This window comes from Vombatus ursinus, unplaced genomic scaffold, assembly GCF_900497805.2.
Source record: "Vombatus ursinus unplaced genomic scaffold, bare-nosed wombat genome assembly UNPS02014799.1, whole genome shotgun sequence".
NCBI lineage: Eukaryota > Metazoa > Chordata > Mammalia > Diprotodontia > Vombatidae > Vombatus > Vombatus ursinus.
In genome coordinates this window covers 8,981,144-9,002,269 of record NW_020954577.1, presented here as the reverse complement: position 1 = coordinate 9,002,269, position 21,126 = coordinate 8,981,144, and the positions used below count along the sequence as shown (strand labels likewise).

Here is a 21,126-nt window from a genome sequence, read left to right as displayed (position 1 = left end):
TTTACATCTGACACGTACTCTTCAATCCAGTAACACCGGGCTCCGAAGTTCCGTGAACAAGATACTCCATCAGTTCTGGGCATTATCTCTGGCTGTTCCCCATACCTAGAATGTTCTCGGTCCTCATCTCTGCTTACTGGATTGATTCCCTGACTAAACCCGGCCTTCTACAGGAAGCCTTCCCCAACGCCTTTTCATTCCTGTGCCTCCTCTTTTCACTCATTATTTCCTATCTAGTTTGTTTGTGCATATTTGTTATCTCACCCATTAGACTGTGAGCTCCTCGAGGGCAGGGGCAGTCTTTTGCCTCTTCGTATCCCCCGTGCCGGTGCCTGGCACGTAGTAGGTGCTTAATAAATGACTGAGATGGTTTAAGGCAGGCATGATAATGAGAGCTATGTGCAAGCTCTCAGAGCAGACCCCGGCAAGTCCTTCAGGCTCTCAAGGCCTCAGAAGGGGCAGAACCAAAGATACGACAGGACAGGTTTAGGAAACATTAATTGGGCGCCAGGCACTGTTCTGTAACTGGGAGTTCAAAGACAAAAAGAAAACAGTGAAGGGGCGGGGTAGCCACCGGGAGACAAAATTGGATACAAAGTGTACACAAAGTTGCCGCGGGGTATCCACCTGTTGGGGTATCGCGGGACCGCGGCGGGGGAGGGAAGGGGAGGAGCGAGTTTCCCATCTGCGCATGAGCGCTGAAGCCTAGGTTGGAGGAGTCGCCCGGGAGCGTCCGCGTGACCGTGACCGTGGCCGTGACCGTGACCGTGACCGTGAGCACGCGCGCGTGCGCGAGGCCCCAAGCAGCCCCAGGCAGCCCTGAGCCGTGGCCGCACGAGCCTCCCGCGTCGCCGGGGTAACGGGCGGGAGCCTAGCTCGGGTGGGGGCGAGCCGTTCGCGGCGGCGGCGCCGAGAGGGCGGAGAGATCGCGGCCGCGGGGAGGCCGCCATGGAGCGGCTGACCGTGTCCCCCGGGGCCGCCGCCGCCGTGGACGAGTACCTGGAGTACAGAAGGTGAGGGGCGGCTCGCCCGCTGCGCGGAGCGGGGAAACTGAGGCAGCCGGGAGCCGGACCTCGGGAGGCAGTCCGGAGCTGGCGGGACCTCAGAGGCCGTCCCTCCCACTTTACAGCCGGGGAAACTGAGGTAGCCCAGAGCTGGGCGGGGCCTCAGAGTCTGGCCCTCCTTTTACAGCTGGGGAAACGGAGGCAGCCTAAGGCTGGGCGACAGCATGCTCAGAGTTACCCAGGGAAGAAGCCCTGAATCTGGCACTATGAATTGGCACCCTCTGAGACCACCCCCATCCCTCTTTACTCTGGGGGAACTGAGGCACCCTAGAGCTGAACTACAGCATGTCCCAAGTCACTCCAGGGAGGAAGCCCCGAATCTGACACCTCAGGCTGAAGCCCTCAGAGGTAACATCGCACCCCCACACTTTTGCAGCTGGGGAAACTGAGTCCCAGAAAGGGGAAGTAACCTAGGGTGTTAGATCTAGGGCTCGAAAGGGCTCAGAGGCCACTTCCTTTATTTTACAGACGGGATAACTGAGGCTCAGAGAGAAGGGACAGTGATCATAGATTCAAAGCGGGAAGGGCCCTGAGAAGCCATTCACTTCAGTGCCCTCGTTTTACATACAGGGAAACTGAGTCCCAAAAGGGAGAAATGACTAGCCCAGGGTCACAGAGGCAGTAAGATAAGAGGTGGGGTTGGAATCTGTGTCTCCTGACCCAAGAACCAGTGGCTTCTTTTACTGGCCTTCCTTGAGGGCAGGGATTGTTCCATTTTTGCCTTGGTATTTCCAGAGCCCAGAACAGTAACGGGATACCACAGGCTCTATTCTATTTGAGTCAAAGTCAGAGTCAGTAAACATTTTATTAAGCACCTACTATGTGCCAGCCTCTCTGCTAAGGGCTTAAGACAGTATCTGCCATCAAGGAGCTTACAGTCTAACGAGGGAAAACAGCACATAGAAAGAATTGAGAAACAACGTGGCCACAGATGAGTGAAGACACAGGATAGTCATTTGGGCAGGGGGAGGCGCTAACTTGGAGGAATCGGGAAGGCCCTCCTAGGGAAGGTTCATTCCAGTCCCAGCTCTCGAGCTGGCACCTCTGACCTGCCTCATTTTAGAGAAAAAGACCGGAAGCCCTTTGAAGGGAAAAGATCTGCCGAGAGTCACAAGAGCAGTCACCAGAAGTGGGGTTTGAGCTTAGCTCTCCTTCCCAGGGGTAGGGGGGTGGCTCAGTGTATAGAGCACTGGGCCTGGGGTCAGGAAGACTCAGCTTCCTGAGTTCACACCTGGCTTTAGACACTGATTGTGACCCTGGGCAAGTCACTTCACTGTACTTGCCGGTTTCCCCATCTGTACAATAAGCTGGAGAAGGAAATGGCAAAACACTCCAGTCTCTCTGCCAAGGAAACCCCTAAAAAACGTCACGGAGCGTCGGGACATGGTTGAATGACAATTGGTTCATTATGCCCTTACCTGAAAATCTCCCAGTATACCTTTGGGGTCGGCCCAAAGGGGATTAACTTTTCTACCCGTGTAGAAAAGTACTTGCTGTAGGATCAGCTGGAGGGCAGCTAGTGGGTTTCCCCCACAACAAATGCTTAAATCCAGCAGATTCATAAGTGAGCCGTAACCTCAGCCTAAAACATAAACTCTTAATGTATAATGTTAACGCCTAATGAACTCTGGATACTGTCCTGTGACAGCCTTTGGCTTAGGATCGTATTTGGTCACTGTCTGTTGTGATTTTAGAGGTACTGACAGTCCTTGCCCTTTCCAGTGACTCTCACATCTGAAGACCAAAATTCTACCATCACGTTCATTCCTCTGTTATTTGGGCAGCTAGGTGGAACAGTGAATAGAGCACTAGCCTGCACTCAAGAAGACTCGTCCTCAAAGTAAGACCCTGGGCAAGTCCCTTAACCTCGCTTTGCCTCAGTTTCTTTAGCTGTAAAATGGGGATGATAATAATACCACCCAAAACGTTGCCGTGAGGATCAAATGAGACATTTGTTAAAAGTACTTAGCATAGTGCCTGGCACATAGTAGGCATTTAATACTTATTTCCTTCCTTCCTCCCTCCCTTTGTTCCTCCCTCCCTCCCTCCCCTCCTTCGTTTCTTCCTCCCTCCCTCCCTTTTTCCTTCCTTCCTTCCTTCCTTTGTTCATTCCTTTGTTCCTTCCTTCCTTCGTTCCTTCCTCCCTCCCTTCCTCTCTCCCTTCCTTTGTTCCTTCCTCTCTCCCTCCCTCCCTCCTTCCCTCCTTCCATTCATTTGAGAATGCATCTACTAGAGAAATGAATACCTTGGTATAACAATATGATTGTGATCATATTCATGCCATTAAACTGATTAAAAAGCTTAGAAACGTTTTAATAGTACAAAGCACTATAATTTTTAAAATTAAGTTTGATTTGTCCATAGAAGAGGAGTGGTCTTAGGATGATTTATTGGTGTGCCTCTCCTTCACCCCTAACCTGCTATCAGTTGATTTGGAAATCCTAGAGGCTAAAAGATAATCATACTATGTAGGAGGAAAAGTGGGACATGGGAAATTATGGAGCAGATACCGGATGTCATTGTAGAGGCAAAAATTCAAAGAGAAAAGCTTTCACTTTTGACTCCTTATCTTTTCCTTTTCCTTCCTCTAGTTTTTGTATGACACTTTGAAGGTTTAGCCTACTTTTAACATTTTTATTGTTGTTCAGATAGTCAGCCTTGTTTTAATCGGTAGCGTTGGGGGCTTATGTAAACTAAGCACAATAACAATTAGCGATGACAGTGTGCCCTAAAGTTTGCCAGGCTCTTCAGCTACACGTGATTTCATCTGAGCCTCATGAGCAACAGTACTGAGAAGCAGGTACTAGAGGTGTTGTTACCCCCAGTCTTACAGATGGGGCAAGTCAGGTGACTGGGCCAGAAGGTCACAGCTCGTCAGGGTCGGAAGGAAGATTTGAACGTAGGTCTTGCTGACTCCTAGCCTGCGTGCTGCCTCTCTCTATGGCTGGGAGCAGGTGCTTTCCATGGGGGTGTCTCTAGTAGCCCTGGCTGGGGGCCGGAGTCACCTGTGTGCACTAGTGAGCATTTTCGTGGTTTTGGAATGATATATGCCTTGGCATTTCAGACCTGCCCCTTTGGGCTAATCCTGGAGGGGGTAAAGAGATACAGAATGCGCTTTAGTTGGCTTCAGAAAGAGGAGAAAATCCAGATGAATATGTAATAAACGATGGGCTATAGTCTTGTGAACCAGATTCATTTCCATCTCTCTCTGGATTTATTCATTTATTGATCGCTTCATTTCCAGGCTTTTATATATGAACCAGAGATTTTGGGAACCATCCCTTGCAACTGTTACTGCTGTGTTGTTGCTAAAGTGATGTTGATTATGGGTGTGGAGTCTGACACATTCAGGAGCTTCAGAATTGCTCACTGATTGATTAACACAAAAGACAAAAGTTGAATCTTTCCTTGACTGTGCAATCTATTTCAGGAATGTTGAGTTTTATATTTGAATTTGTCTTTCTCTGAAAAACAAATACCCCAAACTTATAAAAAATGAATTTTGTTGTAGAATTGTTGGTGAGGATGATGGAGGGAAACTTTTCACCCCTGAAGAATATGAAGAGTACAAAAGTAAAATTTTACCAATGCGATTACGGAACAGATTATTTGTGAGCTGGCGATCGCCCCTGGGCATAGACTGTAAGCTTATTGGCCCAGAAACTCAGTGTTTTTGTACACACAGGTAAGGTATTATGTTAAGTTTTCTACTGATGACTAGAAAATGTGAAACTATAATAAAACAATCCACTAGCAGATGCCGTAGTTGAACTAAAGATGGATGAATATGCTCCATGATGTTTGTTATAATGTGAAATTCAGATTATGTGCCAATTCCTACGGGAGGCCTTACCTGACATACAGCAGTCGACAAGCCTCGGCAACTGATTAGATATGGAGAGTGAGGGAGAGGAAAGGGTCATGGATGACAACAACGTGATAGGAAGAATGGTAGTTTCCCCAAGAGAAATGGGCACATCTGGAAGAGGAATGGGTTTTGGGGAAAATATAGTGAGTTCTGTTTTGAATATGTTGAATTTGAGATACTTCTAGGGCATTGAGGCGGAGCTGTCCAGCAGGCAGTAGAGAGATGATCATTGAACTCACGAGAGCTGATGAAATCACCAAGGGAGAGACTGTGGACAGAGGAGAATAGAACCTTGGGGGACGTCCACATTTATTAGAGGGGAGGAGAATGATTATGTAGCTAAAAAGCCTGGGAAGGGATGAGCCGGCAGTTAAGAAGAAACCAAGAGAGAAGAGTGTCATAGAAGCCGTGGGAGAGTAGAGTTCCCAGGAGGAGCGAGTGATGAATGTAGTCCCCAGCTGCAGAAGGGTCGAGCAGAACGAGTGAACGAGTGCAGAGAAAGGGCCATCGACATTATCAGTCAAGACATAATCGGTTCTCTTGAAGAGAACAGTTTCTGGTAAGTGGTGGGATCGGAAGGCAGCTCATAAAAGATGGAGGAGAGATTGAGAAGTGACAGAGTGGAGCTAGCGGTCACCGTCCCTTTCTAAGCATTTGGCTGTGACCAGGAGGAGAACACTCTGCGTTCCAGCCACACCGGCTCGATTCCTGCTCCCTGTGCCCAAGATTCCACCGGCTTCCCTCAGGTTTTCTCCCTGCTCTCTTCCACTTCTTGGAATCCTGAGCTTGCTTCTGGCTTCAGCTTCAGCAGGGTCTAACCTTCCAGACCTTATCCCCTAACTGAAATTACTTGGTACATGGTAAATTGTATATATTGTGTAACATGTAGCTTTGCACAGCTGTTCCTCCCAGTAGAATGCAAGCTTCTTGAGGGCAGGCACTGTTTCATTTTTATTTTTTATTTCATTTTTTAATAACTATATATGCAACACCTAGCACAGTGCCTGGTACATAGTAGGTGCTTAACAAACTTGATTGATTGATCTGTTGTATCTCCTCTCTCTATATGTATGACCTCCTTTGGGTAAATAGATGATTTTGTTAGAACCAAATTTTCCTTGCAAGGAAGTCATCTAGTAACATGTTTGTGTTTGGATTCAAATTTCCACCAAATAATATTTTTTGGTACTTTGATCCTTGATAAATACACAGTGAGAGATATGTTTATGCTTGATGTATTGGGCCTAATTTGCTTAGACATGGTACTGTTGAGGTCAAAAGGTTCTGTTAATGAAATTCTAGTTTTTCCGGAGGGATTTCAATGAGCAGATTTGTTAACCTTATTCCCTTTATTAGATAGAATAATTGAAGAGTTACTTGTCTATTATTTGAGCTTAAAAATGTTTAAAGTAACTCCTTTCTTTTGCCTACCACATGAAGGCTCAGCAGTAGTGAGGCTTTCATGTGCTTTCGCTTTTAGCTGGGTCTTTCCTTCATTGGGAATTTTCAGTAGTCTCACATTCACCTGTTCAAACTTGACTTTCTTCTGAAACAATGTCTTATGTTTTATGAAGTGTTATCAGCTTTGTTATTTAGGAGTTAATTTTCCCTTTCCCACATCATAGCAATCCAGGAAAGGCAGTCATATATGGAAATCTGTGCCTGAACATGTAACTTCTTTTTTGCTGGCATTTCAACACTAAATCTAAATTATTTTATATTTATTATTTTGTGTGCATTCCACCATTCTATTGGTGTTTCTGTATGGCAGCAAGATGTGGAACACAACAGTCTCTGAGGAATTAAAAGTTAATTTCCTACAGAAGGCAATAGAGAGGCCCATGGTTGGTGTGAGCAGGGGTGACATGTCACTGGGGAGGAACTCTGATGAAGAAGTCTGAGGAATAGAAGCAAAAGATGTCCTCAAGGAATTGGAAGGCAGGGAGAGAAGATGGGCTGGTCATGTGGCAAGAGTGAAGGATGTCAGGGGCAGCTAGAGTGATCCTTTGGTTCCCTTAGGATGTCAGGAGGAGGTAAGGAAGCCCTCCCTTACATTGAGCCTGCTTTGGGGAGCAGAACAGGATGGGCAGGCCCAGATAGGGTGTGATTTGCATATCTGGAGAGAACTTTCTGACTGATGCTGGATGTGACCCAATTTAGTTTTTGAGGGTTATCTGACCTTAATAATGGCCTTGATGAGACCATCAGGCAGTAGGATTTCAGAAGCCCCTCTGTAGAGGCTCTCGTGGTTGGTTATTCAGCCTGGTAAGCCCTCTTCCGCCTCCGCCGAAGGGGTTCCATCCTGCTATATCCTGAGGCGGCTCTTTCCACATCCAGGCTGCTCTCACTGTTAGGGAAGTGTTCACACTGTGCTTTGAAGATCTTACCATTTTACCTGGCTCTGAGTTGCTGTGACATTGAGCCAAGTTTACCCGAGTGTAGCTTCCATCGATGACACCTCATCACACCCTATGGGGTCAGGCCCTCTTCTCCTCTGCAGCCTTCCAAATACCGGAGGGCACCTCCCTTGTCCCTCCAAGTCTCGGCGTGTCTTCTTGCTCCCATGCTGTGATTCAGAGGCCTTTTTCTTTCTGAATGCCCTCACCTAGATCCTCTCCAGCCTTCTAAAATGGACGTGCACACCATACTCCTGATGTGTCTGGTGGGGAAGTCCCCAGCATGATTCTCTCGTTATCGTCATTTTAAATAGACTGTGTTGCCTAATGAACGCGTGGCTTTCCTTGACTTCTGAGGAAGCAGAACGAATACCACAAACACATTTAAACACATTTAAAAGAGAAGGCAAGCTCCTGTTTGAGGAGGATGGTGTAACCAAGGATGGGAGGTATTAGTAACGATACTTCATTTCATTCTCCTACCAAAACACAAGAATTGATGTGAACTTTTTTTAAAATAAGTTTTTATTGATGTTTTTGTTTTCTTACATCATCATAGTTTTCCCCGATGTTCTTTCCCCTCCCCCTCCCAGAAAACCATCCTATTGTTTTGTTTGTTTTTTGTTTTTCTCTTTTTAGTGAGGCAATCGGAGTTAAGTGACTTGCCCAGGGACACACAGCTATTAAATGTCAAGTGTCTGAGGTCGGATTTGAACTCAGGTCCTCCTGACTTCAAGGCCACAGCTTTATCCACTGTGCCACCTAACTGCCCCTAAATAGTATTTTTTTTAAGAGGAAAAAAAAATCAGTGCAACTAATCAATCCATTGAAAAAGTTGGAAAACGTTCGATGTGTAGCACGTGTGGCCCTCCCACCTCCACAAACGGGTGTCCTCTTGTGTCTCTTGAGTCCTGCTTGATTTTGCTAATTTTGTGATACTCACCTTCGATTGTTTGTTAGGTCATTCTTTCCATTGACAATGTCAGAGTCATTGTGTCTGCATGGTTTCTCAGCCCTCCCTCCTTCTCTGCATCAGTTCATGTAGCTCTTTCTGTGGTTCTCTGCCTTCATCACATTCACCATTTGGGGCAACATCATCTTGCCCCATTATAGGCATGTACCATGTTTAGCTGTTCTTCAGTTGATGGGTTCATGTAGACTCTTCATGTCTGCTGAGGTTCACTTGGCTAACTGTTTTTGAAGGATTTTAAAAGACGGAAATCCTGGTAAATTTGGGCCGCCCTGTGCTTATTCACTGTCTCCTTTGGTTTGTTTCAATCTTCTTTTCAGGTATAGACAACATAAAACTGACTTGGAAGTGATCCCACCAGAACGCCCAATTTCCCTGCCCTGCAAAGTGAACCAGTGCCCCTGCACCTCCTTCTACTATGTGCCTATAAGTGGATGTCGACCAGTTCGGTGCAAGTGTAAGCATTTTGCTGACCAACACAACGCAGACCCAAATCGGGTTTGCAGGACGTGTAAGTGAAGGCAGGTTTCTCTGGGTGCAGAGGCAGAACTGGGGCATTTCTGTGTTAGGCAACCATTTGTAGTTTTTCTTTGCATGGATTTGAACCACTTACTGGGTTATTCAACAAAGAAGAAATTATGATGAGCAGTGAATGTTGGTACCAGTTTTTTTTTAAGGAATTGCCCTAATTATATTCTTCTTTGCTGGCATCATAAGCAGCAACGTTAGATGCTGTAAATCAGTAATTTTACTAATAGCCATAGAGTTTATGTTGTAATTGTTCTTTGGGTTTATTGAAAAATTTTTAGTGGGAATTTAATCACTTAAATTATGCACCACTAATGCATATTACTGGGAGGTCATTTGTAGACACTGTTTACAGTAGGCACCATAAAAGTTAGTCCTGGTATTTGTAAGCACTAGTGTTTTAGATTCTACTTATTTATACTCCAGCTGTGCCCCCAAAAGAATTTGAGGCAGCTTTATTTGCTGGTACAACACAGTATGTGACAAATAGTGTATATTATCCTGAATAAAATACATCCTTTGGGAGAAATTATAATTTAGATAGAATGAATATAAAAATGAAAGCTATATATCTGATTTTCTAGGTTATACATATTAAGCCATTTCAGTTATTTTTAAAATAATTTAAGTTGAAATCTTATTGTGTATTAGAGCAGTTTAGAATGATGTTTTTAATAGAATGAGTCTTTGATGACTTTTAAGGGTAAATCTGTGCTCTGTTATGCAAATAGGCAAAGCCTAGCTGTACCCCCTACTTTCCATGTGTGTGTATGGGTGGCTTGAGTTTTCATTAAGCATACTATCTCTTGGAATTGATCCCTCAGCTTATTAGCTTAAAGCTGCACTAAGACTTTTGGGACACTTTCTACTTGGGTCTTGAGGGAAAATGGAAGTATATTATTCCTTTTTATTTCCGCAGTTCTCTGTCCATTGTTCCTCTCATCTGCTCCTAACTCCCAAGGGTAAATAGGTGCTCACATCAATGGTTTACTAATCATGGTTGACATATAGAGACTTTGAAGTTGTAAGAGCACTTTGCATAGATTATATTACCACAGCTCCACTCCAAAGGTGCTACAAGCATGATTGTCCTCACTTACAGATGAGGGGACTGAGGCTGAGAGTGCCCAGAGTAGGATTTGAACTCAGGTCTTTCTGGTTCCAAGCCCAGCAATTTGTCCACTGTGCCTTACTATTTCCTCCTGGTTTCTAGAGCATTCTTTCCCATTTGCTGTGCTGCAGTCCTTTTGCCTCAGTTATTTTTCCTGGATGTTTCTTGTTGCTTTATGCCCTTACTTGTATTATCAGACACTCTTGGAGTTTCTAGAAGTAATAGCTAGAGCCTGGAATGGGCCGAGGGCCTGGAGTTGGGAGGGCCTGAGACCAAAGCGTATCCTGGATAGTAAAGGGAACAGGAAGAGCCCCCTGTCCCGCTTTGCCATGTTTAAGACACTAACTTACAGATGTTGACAAATGTTCCTTTTTTCTGTGATTTTATGCAGGTAACAAATGCCCAGGGTTTCATAGCTACTTTACTTGTAGTTGTGGTCATCCTGCATATACCCACGAGACGGTGGTAGAAACTAAAGAAGAGAGGCTGGCCCTGGGAAAGCCTGTGGGACGGGACGTTCCTTATGCTGCAGTGGGAGGATTGACGGGCTTTAGTTCACTAGCAGAAGGCTACATGAGACTAGATGACAGCGGAATAGGTGGGTGACCATCGGGGGAAGAGGGCTGAGATATTGGTGTGTGAAATCCTCCTCAGCACACCTCGTTTTGTCTTATGGTGGGTCACGTTTCTTTACTGAGGAACATTTGGGGTGCCATCTGTGGTTTTTTGGTCACCTTTATTTCGTACCTCTCTTTGGAGAGTCTGCCAAAAAAGGGGAAGACCCCCAGTGTGTCGAGGTGCGACCAGCGGCTGCCCACGGCTGCCAGGGAGAGCAGGAGGGGCTGTTTGGTAGCGGGGCCCTGGCCCACAGCAGGGCTGCTTGCTGCATTGGTTTTTACGGCGTTGTTGGTCAAGGACCAGCCATCCTGGTGGCCTGGCCCTGCTGGCTTCCCTTCCAACATTGGTTTGATTATCATGGGACTTGTATGATAAAGAACATGCTCACATGATCATATTTACAGCTCTTTTCTCACTAGCCAATCAAATACAACCTCCCCAAACATGGCATCAAGTTATGCTGTCTGCTGGCCACAGAGGGGCCTCGGAGAAGGGTAGCCCTGGCCTTTGTCCTGCCTCTGGCACAGCCCCGCTGGGGGCTCTGCACAGGGTTTCATCTCTCTGGGCCCAGAAGGTGCCCGAGTAGAGGGAATGTGGTGAAATCACCCATGTGTACCTGCTGATCCTTTCCTTCTGAACCCTGCAGGCACTGCCCCGGATCTGCTTCACTCGCCCCTTGGTCCAGGTTGTCTTTGTCACCGTTTCTTCCTTTGGTGCATGTTTAAGCTTTAGCTGCTTGGCCAGCCTTTGACCCCAATTGGGAGGGCCGTCTTTGTTCCTTCCCCCTCTCCTTCAAGCCCCTCCTTGGGACGCCCAGGATTACTCTTAGCTGACTCGTCCCCATGGCAGAGGCTGTGGCCTCAGTTGCCTCAGTATCTGACTCCGTACCTCCTTCTCTTGGGCAAGAAAGCTCTTGGCCTCTTTCTCTTCCCTTGGTCCAGGAAAGACGTGCCATGATGTGCACACACTTGATGCTTCGGTGGCCTGATTTGAACCAGCACCTTATTATTTACACGATCCATCTGAAATGCCTGCTTTGAACTAGTTCTGTCTTCTGAAGACTCACAGATGAAAAGCAAAAGGCCCTCATACTCAGGCCCATCAATTCTTATGCTTATGGGTGTATACTTCCTTTGAGATTTCTTTGTAGGCACTTCCTGCTTTTCCTTCCTCTAGCCTCATTCTTCATCTTCTTCCCTGTGTATTTTTTGTAGATCACCCCTTTCTGGTGCAGAAAGTCTTTTGTGAAAGCTTTTAGCAAGGGCAGAAGGAACATGTGTCCTGATGGGACTTTCCTCCTCATCCTTCATGTTGAGCTAGAATTTTCAAACGTGAACAGTTAGGCACTGTCTCTGGCTGCCCTTTCTTCCTCCAGTGGTCTGTCCGTGAATTGCTTTCAGAGTTTTCCTTAATGCTTTTTCTGGCCACACACACAGAGATCACGAGTATTGGCTGTGGCCCACCTGGGCAGTGGAGCCATTGATCACTAATGGTGGAGGAAAGTGGTAGCTGTTTAGTCTGGCTTGCCCGGTTTTATAATAACTTCCAGCATATTCTCTCTTATCTTCTTTATTGTCCCTTTCTAATTTATGTTTGCGTATTCTTCTTCATCTATGGCATGTGACAAGGATTCTCACTGATTGATTTGGTTTTTACACTTTCGACTTAGTTAAATGTACTTTTCTCTCTGTTTCTCTGACTTGAATGTTGTCCTCACTTCTTGGGCATTCTTTTTGCATCCCATTTGCTGCCCTTATTTTCTTGTTCTGGTGAGAGTGACGTTGGGCGTATATGCTAGAATTGTTTTCGTTCTCATCTGATTATTCCTTTTTAATCTATGGGTTCCTCTTGTATCTTCTGTGAAGATCACACAGAGTAAACACATGAGCAGCCTTGTCTCTTTCCCCTGACCATTTTTAATGCCTTTCCCCTTTCAGCATTGGGAGGTTGGGTCATGTTGGGATAGAAGAGCCTTACCTAGGAGCTATTTATTTAAAAAATGAGACTGATTTCCATTAACCATGCAAGAAGGCTGCCAGTATCATCTCAGTCTAATGCTTCGTCTTGCCCTGGAAGCCAGCAAACATTTTTACTCTGTCCTTTCTGGCCCAGGGAGCATTCTTCTTGGTAGAGAAAACACAAAAAATAGGAGCTGCCTTCTCTCACTTCTCCACTGGGGCAGTGGCTCTAGGTCTTTCATCCTCCTCCTCTTGCTCTCACTGGACTCAGTAATAAGAGAAAATTAGTTTCCAATGCTGTCTGCCAATACTTCCTGCGTGAATGGGGGCCACCTAGTTTCCTGGTCAGATGGGGCTAGAAATACCTCTGGTACTGGCAAGGGGGGTTAGGAGGAGATCAAAGGAAGTGACATATGGAATGTGCTTTCAGACCTTCTGGTGCCACCTATCTGGATGCCGGCTGCTATTGGGTGGGACTGCCCTTCAAGCTGGGGTATCTCTGCAGTATCTGTCTCCTTACATGAATACTCCTTAGTTCACTTCGTTTATTAGCCATACTCTGGGCATTTTGGGGTAGACAGAGCTCATGAGCCTCATTCCTTCTGTCTCCTATGAATCACTAGAGACTTCTGTGACTTTTATTTTTTCTATCTCATGCTTGTTCACCCATCATATATTTCACAAGATGGATGCTCCCTGTAATGAGGTGAATACTCTTAAACTTTTTAATACAGAGAATTTTGGTAATTATTTTATTAAATGCATTTTAACTGAATTACTTTGGGTGAGGAAGTACCAAGGATGGTGAAGAGACTGGAGATTATGCTAGAGGGGGATTGGTTGAAGAAACAGGGGGTGTTTATCCTGGAGAAGAGAACACTTAGGGGTGGACATTAAAGCTAGTTTCAAGTTTGTGAAGGGTGGGCATGCATAGGAGGGATTACACTTACTCTCTTTGGCCCCAGGGGCCTCTTTAGGCTCCATGTAAGGAAAACTGATCATTGAGTTGTTCAATTCTGTCTGACTCAGTGACCCCATTTGGGGTTTTCTCAGCCATTTCCCTCTCGAAATGCAAGGAAAAAACAGCCTCATAATCAGAGCTTTCCAGAAATGGAATGCACTGCCTGTGAGGTGGTGGGGGGGCGTCTCATTCCTGGAGGCCCTTTAAGCAGAGGGTGGGGTTGTTCTCGAGGGGACCACGGCTTTGGGTGTGAATTGGCTGAGATGGCCTTTGAGGTCTCTTCCAGGGTTGAGATCCTGGGATGCTGCTGGCCTACATCTTGTTGGTATCCTTAAAAGGGCAATTTCACTTTTCTACTCATATCGTTTTTCTACTTAGGTGCACCTCCACTTGAGATTTTAGAATCTCCGATTGCTGCTGCAGACCACCCGTTCCTAAGAGCATTTCAAGAGCCGTCTAGTTCTGCTCAAGGTAGGCAAATAGGTGGTAATGCAGTTAACTTAAGAGAGAATTTTTATTTCAAGTCAGAATCCAGAGAAGGTTGCCAGGATTCACTTTCCTAAGTGCCCGTCTACTTGTAGTATCTAGATGTGTTTGGTTTTCAATAGATTTTATTTGTTCATTTTAGTTTGGCCAGACCATGGAGAAAATTAAGAAGCTTCATGAGCTTTGAAAAGATAGAGCTAGAGGGGGCCATCTTTGGGGTGGCTGATTCTGGATCTCCCATTTTATGTCAGCCTTTGTTTCAGCTGAATTGGAAGGGACATAAAATCATATCCTGTGGTTTTCTGAATTCAGGTTAGAGAACCTCATGTCCTTTGTGCCCTTCCAAAGGGAATGGAGCCCAGTGATATTCAGTTCCCCAGTGATTATATGGGGGGTTCACAACACTTCATGTTTTAGAAATCAAAGGTAGGCAAGAAAAATCAAACTGTTATCCGGTTATCCTATGTAACTGTTATCTCCTAGCACATACTATCAGGGTAGTATGCTTTGTATTTTAATCTTTTGTCTAAAACAAGATAAAAGAAATGGAAGCTTTCTAGAGGGTTTAAATACTTACTACTATTTTCAAAATGTATAAAATAACTTTTACATGTTTAGATTAATCTTTTTAAAAAACATTTTTAGGTACAAGTAATCAAGCATCTTCCTTAAGGAGACCTGATGAAGACGACATGGCTTACTTTGAAAGGCATTACCAGGAAAGGGTAAAGAGGAAACTTTTTTTTCCCCAATGCTTTTGTTAAGCATTTACTTGTCATGAAATCACTCAAACTGTTTATGCACTGCCTTTACAGGGTGACGTTGAAAAGTACATGCTAGGTCTCTTCTTGCTTGGGATTTGGCACTAAGCATCACCTAGAACAAAAGCCATAATACAGCACTGATGAAGGCACATGGCCACAGTTAATTTCTAGAGGCTCTGCAGAGAGCAGAACAAAAGCACACATGATTTTGTTAGGCTCAGAAAACATCATTTTGATGATACTTAGAATTTTGATTAAGAAAGCCTTCAGTCATGTAACTTTTTACAGAGTGAGAACCATATTGTTAATATAGGTATGATTTAGTAATCTGCTAATCATGAATGGATGTTTTTATACACACATCAGATGTGTTGGTTCGTGAGAGATCCATGTCTCAGGAGACTTGGCCTTGGGAAAGGTAGGTACCTATGATTAGCTCAGGGTTGCTTCATCAAGGTCACATAACCCTTTTTGCTAGATGGAGGACAGTGGCCTGTGGGGATACGCCTGGGAAGTATCCCAGGCATACAGTACAGGGTCAGAGACTCATGTGCCTTGGAAGTCTGCGGTTGTTTCAGGCCTTCCCAGTTGAGTCACAATCTTTTTCTTTCTTTTTAACATTCTTTTCTTTTTAAATTTTGTGTTCCTGATTTTCTCCCTCCCATCACTTCCCCACCCACCAAGAAGGAAATAATATATCAATTGTACATGTGAAATCATGCAAAATGTATTTCCATATTAGCCATATTGCAAAAAAAAAAAGCAAAAAGAAGAAATTGAGAAAATCATACTTCAGTTTGCACTCAGAGTTCATCAGTTCTCTCTCTGGAGGGGGATAGCACTTTTTTCGTCATGAGTCCTTTGGAATTGTCTTGGATCATTGTATTGATTGGAGAAACCAAATCTTTCACAGTTGGTCATCACTACAACATTGCTGTTAGTGTGCACAATGGTCTCCTGGTTCTTCTCACTTCATTTCCCATCTGTTCATATAGGTCTTGCCATGTTTTTTCTGAAACCACTCCCTTGTTGTTTCTTACAGCACAATGGTATTCTATCATAATCATATACCACAACTTGTTCAGCCATTCCCCAATTGATGGGCATCCTCTCAATTTCCAATTCTTTGCCACCATAAAAAACTGCTGCAAATAGGTCCCTTTACTTTTTCTTTGATCTTTGCATTGCTGAATCAAAGGGTATGTATGCACAGTTCTCTAGCCCTCCGGGCATAGTTTCATATTGTTCTCCAGAATGGTTGGACCAGTTCACTGCTCTACCAACAGTTCATTAATATACTTATTTTCCCTCCTTCCCTCCAGCATTTGTCATTTCTGATAGGTGTGAGGTGGTACCTTAGAGTTGTTTTAATCTGCCTTATCTAATCAGTAGTGATTTAGAGCATTTTTAATATGACTCTAGATGGCTTTGACTTCTTCTGAAGACTGTCTGTTCATATCCTTTGACCATTTATCAACCGGGGAATGGCTGTTTTTTATAAACTTGACTTGGTTCCACATATATATTGAGAAATGAGGCCTTTATGAGAGAAACTTGCTGTAAAATTTTTTGATACTACTTCATTGTCTGTGGTAACTTTTATCGAAATATAGTTTCTCTGATTATGTCTTTTAATTAGGTCTGATTTGCTTTTGTTTTGTCTGAAATCCTGATGGCCACCCTGCTCTCTTCACTTCAGCTGAAGCCTAACAGCCTCTGCTCCCGCCCTGTGTCTGTCTTTCTCTCCCAGTCATGTCTGTTGTCCACAACCTACAGTTGGATTCTAGTTTCTAATCCATTCTGCTGTCCACTTCCATTCTTTGGGTGAGTTCGTGCCACTTATGTTCACAGTTAGGATCACTCACTGTGCATTTCCCTCCATCCCATTTTTCTCTATTTATCTTTCTCTCTTTTTATCCTGTACCTCCTTAAAAGTCTGTCTTTCCTCTGACCACTGCCTCCCCCCAATCTTCCCTCCCCGTTGTTTTTCTCCCGGCTCCCAACTATTATTCCCCTTCACTTCCCATCTCCCTTTTGGGTAAGATAGACTTCTACGCCCCACTGAGCGTGTGTACATTCTTCCCTCTTTGAGCCATCGCCAGCCACCTCGCCATTTGCCTTTCCACTATAAAAGCTCTTCCTTGTGCTCCATCTTTATGTGAGAAAATTTGCCCCGTTCTACCTCTCCCTTCCTCTTTCTCCCCCTTTCAGTCTTTTTTTTTGGAGATCATCTCAACATAATCATTGGTCACAATCTCTTTTGGAGCAGAGACTGTTTCTTCTGCCTTTGCATCCAGGGTCTTCAGCTCCTGGCATGGTGCCTTACAGGTATTTGTTGAGTGAATGGAGGTGTAGAAGGAAGCACAGTCATTCTCAGAGGCACTGAATAAACTTGACTTTGGAGAGTGGTGGGCTAGGGAGTAAAAGTAAGCTGTGGGATGGGTTGTCCTGATAAGAAGGTGTATGAATTATAGGGAGACAGAGAGACATCACAGTGGGCTAGGCGCGGTACAAAATGACAGGAAAACAAGGCCCTTCAGGAGGGTACATTATAATGGGGGAATACAAACCCTGGAGGGTTAGCAGGTGGAGATGGCTGGGGAGAGACCTGTGCTGGGACCTGGTTCTGGGCCAGTTCAGGTGGGAAAGCTCCTCTAGGAGAACCCACCTTCCAGGGTTCCTAGGAAGACAAAATCTCCTGGAACAGGTCTGTGGGAGGTGGACTGGTGAAAGCCACTGGTGCATAGGACAGAGTGGTCAGAGTGACGGGTGGCAAAGGAAGCTTGGATGGCATAATTAGGGATTGAGCAGGACCCAGAAGGCCAAGTTCCTGGTGGTTAATTTTACTTGAATACTATGAATCTGTGTTGTTCCTCACTACCTACCCAGGTAGAAACTGGGTAGTCATGGGGCACGAGGAAGAGAAGATTGTGCCAGATTTGGAGGCAGAGGACCTGGGTTCAAATTCTGACTCTGAGAGGTACAGCCTGTGTGGCCTCATTTTCCTCATGTACTTGTCTACTTCTGGATGCTCTGAAGAGAGATGGGATCTGAGGGAGATGGCAGAGGGTAATGAGAACCAGAAAGTCAGTGAGGGAGGAACAGATGTTAGGAGAACAAGCCCTCCTTCACAAGCAGAAACAGGTCTGTTTTAGGCATAGAAACAAACATGTGATGCACTTTGGAGAATAAAGATTCCATAATTCAGTTCAATTCTACAAATGTTTATTAATATCCACTATGTGCCAGGCCCTGAGGATACAGGAATAACAAATTCCTGCCCTCAGGAAGTTTATATTCTAAAGGGGTGATGGTGGTGGTGGAAAGGTACAACATATATATATACACATATACAGATAAATCTATTAAAAATATGTAAAAAGTTAATTAAAATTTTAGGGGGTGGTAGGGGAACCCCCTGACAATTTGGAGCTTCAGGGAAAGCCCTTTTGAGTAGGAGCTGTCTCATTTATTGTCTTTATACCCCAGGGCAGAGCACAAAGCTTGGCACATGGTAGGCACTTAATACCCATTTGATGAATTGTATAGGAAGTGATGCTTCAGCTCTGAGGGATCCCCAGAGGTGGTGCTGAGAGGCATTGCACTATGGAGACAGCCAGCCTGTGCAGAACGTGGGGGTGAGGGGACATGGCCAGCATGGCTGGGCCTTCAAGTGGTCCAGGGGGAATGGTGTAAAACAGTCATTCTGAAAGCCTGGCTTCTGAAGTGGTGAAGAGCTTGAAGTGCCCAAGGAAGGTTAGCTATACCTTATTCACTGAGGTTTCTAGAGCTGGGGACTAACATGGTCAGCTGTGTACTTTAAAAATACCAAGTTGGCAGCTGCGTGGAGAATGGACTGGAGATTGAAGAATGTCATCCAAAAGGAAGCGATTCAGTAGACAGGAGAGATTGAATGTTAAAGAGAGGGGGCAGGCAGGCAGGGGGCATTTATCAAGTGTTTACTGTGCTAAGCTCTGGGATACAAAAATAAAAGGAGAGTCCCTGCCTAAAGGGAGACTGGAACGTGTGAAAATTGGTGGAAGTGGGAAGAGAAGCATTAGCAGGTACAGTGGTGGCCACGTCCAGAGTCAGAAGTATAGCCAGGACAGGAATGAAGCCTGGCTAGCTTGGGCCTGGACCTGTTCCCAAAATGGCAGCCCCTAGAAGGATCTTCCTATGGGAGAAGGAGCCTAGCGTGGCAGAGGGATGGGCCAGGGTGAGAAGGCAGCTGAGGCACGAAGAGTCAGAAGGGAGAAGATAAGCAAAGGGACAGAGTCCTGGAACAAGCAGGAGGGGATTGGATGAAGGACACAGTGGAGGGGGCAGCTTTGACAAGAAGCCATAACAGCTCTTAGAGACTTAGAGGGTCTGGGTTTTGTCATCCTATGCACATAGGAGGTCTTGAAAGGGCCTAGCACATAATTAGGCATCGAGTAGCACTGAGGTGAGGAGGGGGCATGAGGACGAGGATGGTGTTTGGAACTGCATTGGAGTGAAGAGGGAGGTGCCAATGGATGGAGGTCTCAGTTTTCTTGGCAAATGTGGGAATTGAGGTTCTGTCCTGAGGACAGGGACAGGGTGGTAGAGTCAGCAGCTGGAGAAATTTTAAAAGTATTTATGGCAAATGAATGTCCTTAACTCGCCATAGATTCTCCATTAAAAAGTGTGATATCATCGAAGAGATTTCAGTCTTCATGTGCACTTAGTTATTAATATGCAGTGTTCTCCCCAGTTACTTCTGACTTTTGGGAAGTTTGGGGTTTCTCAACAGTCAGCAGGTCAGTGTCAGCAATTACTCTGACTTTTCATAAAATAATAAGCTAATGAAAGTTAGATGTCAGTTGATCTTTGAATTATCTCTCTACAATATGATCGTGTCAATGTTTTTGTTTACAGCTTAAAATGGAAAAGGCTGCTAAGAAGAAAGGAGTGGGGGCCTTGCCATCCACAGCGAAACGTTAAGGATGGAGGGATTGACAGCCATGATGAATAAATGTAACTGCAGTAGATAGATACACTTCCTTGCTCTGTGGAATCCTTGTCCTGCATTAAAATACATCCTTAGCCTTTCTTTGGGCTCCTTTGTGGGAGTTAGGTTCCCTTTGCCAAAATGAACATGAGGTGGTGTGTACTTATTCTGGTCCCTCCTACCTACCTCTTTCTTTTTCACTTTGGGTTATCCTCCTACATGAAAGGGTGAAGGGGTTGTCTAAAAGCAGAGCAGAAAGTTTCTGTCATATCTTTGGACTAGTCCTTTTCCCTCTCAGGAGAACAGATGCTGAAGTGGCAACGTGGCATTTTACGAGTATGTAAAGACAGGTTTCATATTCAGAGCAAAAAAATACAAACCGTATGGAAAATGCCTCGTTTTCCCTTTGTGGTATCTTAGTTGAGTTAGAGCCCTTCATTCATTTATTATTATATTATGTAGGAGTTTGCATTTCTCTAAAGCCAATGTTTATGCTAACATGTAATGGTCTTTAGGCTGTTATAGGCATTTGAATCCAAATTTCTCTGTGGCTAAGAAATGAGGGATGCAGACAGATGCAACCAGTAAGATGAAATAAATAACTGATCCTTAATGAAGACGTGTTCTTCATGGTTGCAGAATCACAAATGTGATTCTAAATGTGCCCTCTGGTTGTCCCCCTCATGTGCCCATCTGATTTTGAGGCGTGTTTGTGCTGGCAGGCTCTGAGGTGGCTGACAGCCTTTAGGAGCACATTAGACACGATTCAGAGACCCACGGGGCTGGAGGCGGCCAGTTTGGTTGCCAAGATCACAAGGGAGCCAGTGGAAGCCTCTTCTTGCCTCTTCCCTGTTGGGGTAGGCACAGTCCTCTGGCAATAAGTTGGGGTCAGATATGCACGGCTCACAGATGAGGGAGATGGCAAACTTCCAAGTTGGGGAAAGAGTGGATTAAAAGTACATTTTGATACTTAGATTTGCTGAGTGGAGCAAAAAGTTGTCTCTAAAATATATCACGGGTAACATGTTGAGTGTTATTTCATCCTGTCAGATTGTGGCCTTTTGGACCCTCTATGTTGGAGGCCTTCCAGTCACTGGGAATGAGGAGTCAGTTTTGTTTTGTTTGGCTTTTTCAGCTCTTAGGCCTTTATATAGCTAGTGGGAAGTTGAACCTTCTTCAGTACCTCTTACTGTTAGTTATGAGAAAATGAGAGGATAATAATGACTCACACTGAGCCTGAGTTTTGAAGTTCGGAGAACACTTTTCTCCTGACAACCTGATGGGCCAAGAGGTTCAGTGATTTTTCTAAGGTCAGACAAGGAGAAAGTGAGGCGTTCGAAGGTGCTAAGCTTCTTCACCTTAGTCATTCTGACCTCACATCAAGCTTTCCTTCTTCCTCTGCCTTGGCAAGAAAGCACTTTGGAACAGTAAAA

General features: G+C 45.0%; 1 protein-coding gene across 3 annotated transcripts; it reads left to right on the top strand.

The window, feature by feature from the left end:
• The first annotated feature begins 940 nt into the window (after positions 1 to 940).
• On the top strand, positions 941 to 19,741 carry FAM221A (family with sequence similarity 221 member A). 3 transcript variants are annotated; one of them, XM_027872355.1, is made up of 8 exons: positions 1,051 to 1,412; positions 2,787 to 2,904; positions 4,576 to 4,749; positions 8,619 to 8,809; positions 10,329 to 10,535; positions 13,853 to 13,945; positions 14,606 to 14,685; positions 19,621 to 19,741. In XM_027872355.1, the coding sequence occupies exons 1-8, from the start codon at positions 1,229 to 1,231 to the stop codon at positions 19,684 to 19,686; spliced, it is 1,113 nt and encodes a 370-aa protein (XP_027728156.1). In that variant the 5' UTR covers positions 1,051 to 1,228; the 3' UTR covers positions 19,687 to 19,741. The 3 variants fall into 3 exon arrangements, with proteins under 3 accessions (XP_027728157.1, XP_027728156.1, XP_027728159.1); XM_027872356.1 differs by lacking the exons at positions 1,051 to 1,412; positions 2,787 to 2,904 and adding an exon at positions 941 to 1,013; XM_027872358.1 differs by lacking the exon at positions 2,787 to 2,904 and having other exon boundaries at positions 1,333 to 1,412.
• Positions 19,742 to 21,126: the final 1,385 nt, after the last annotated feature.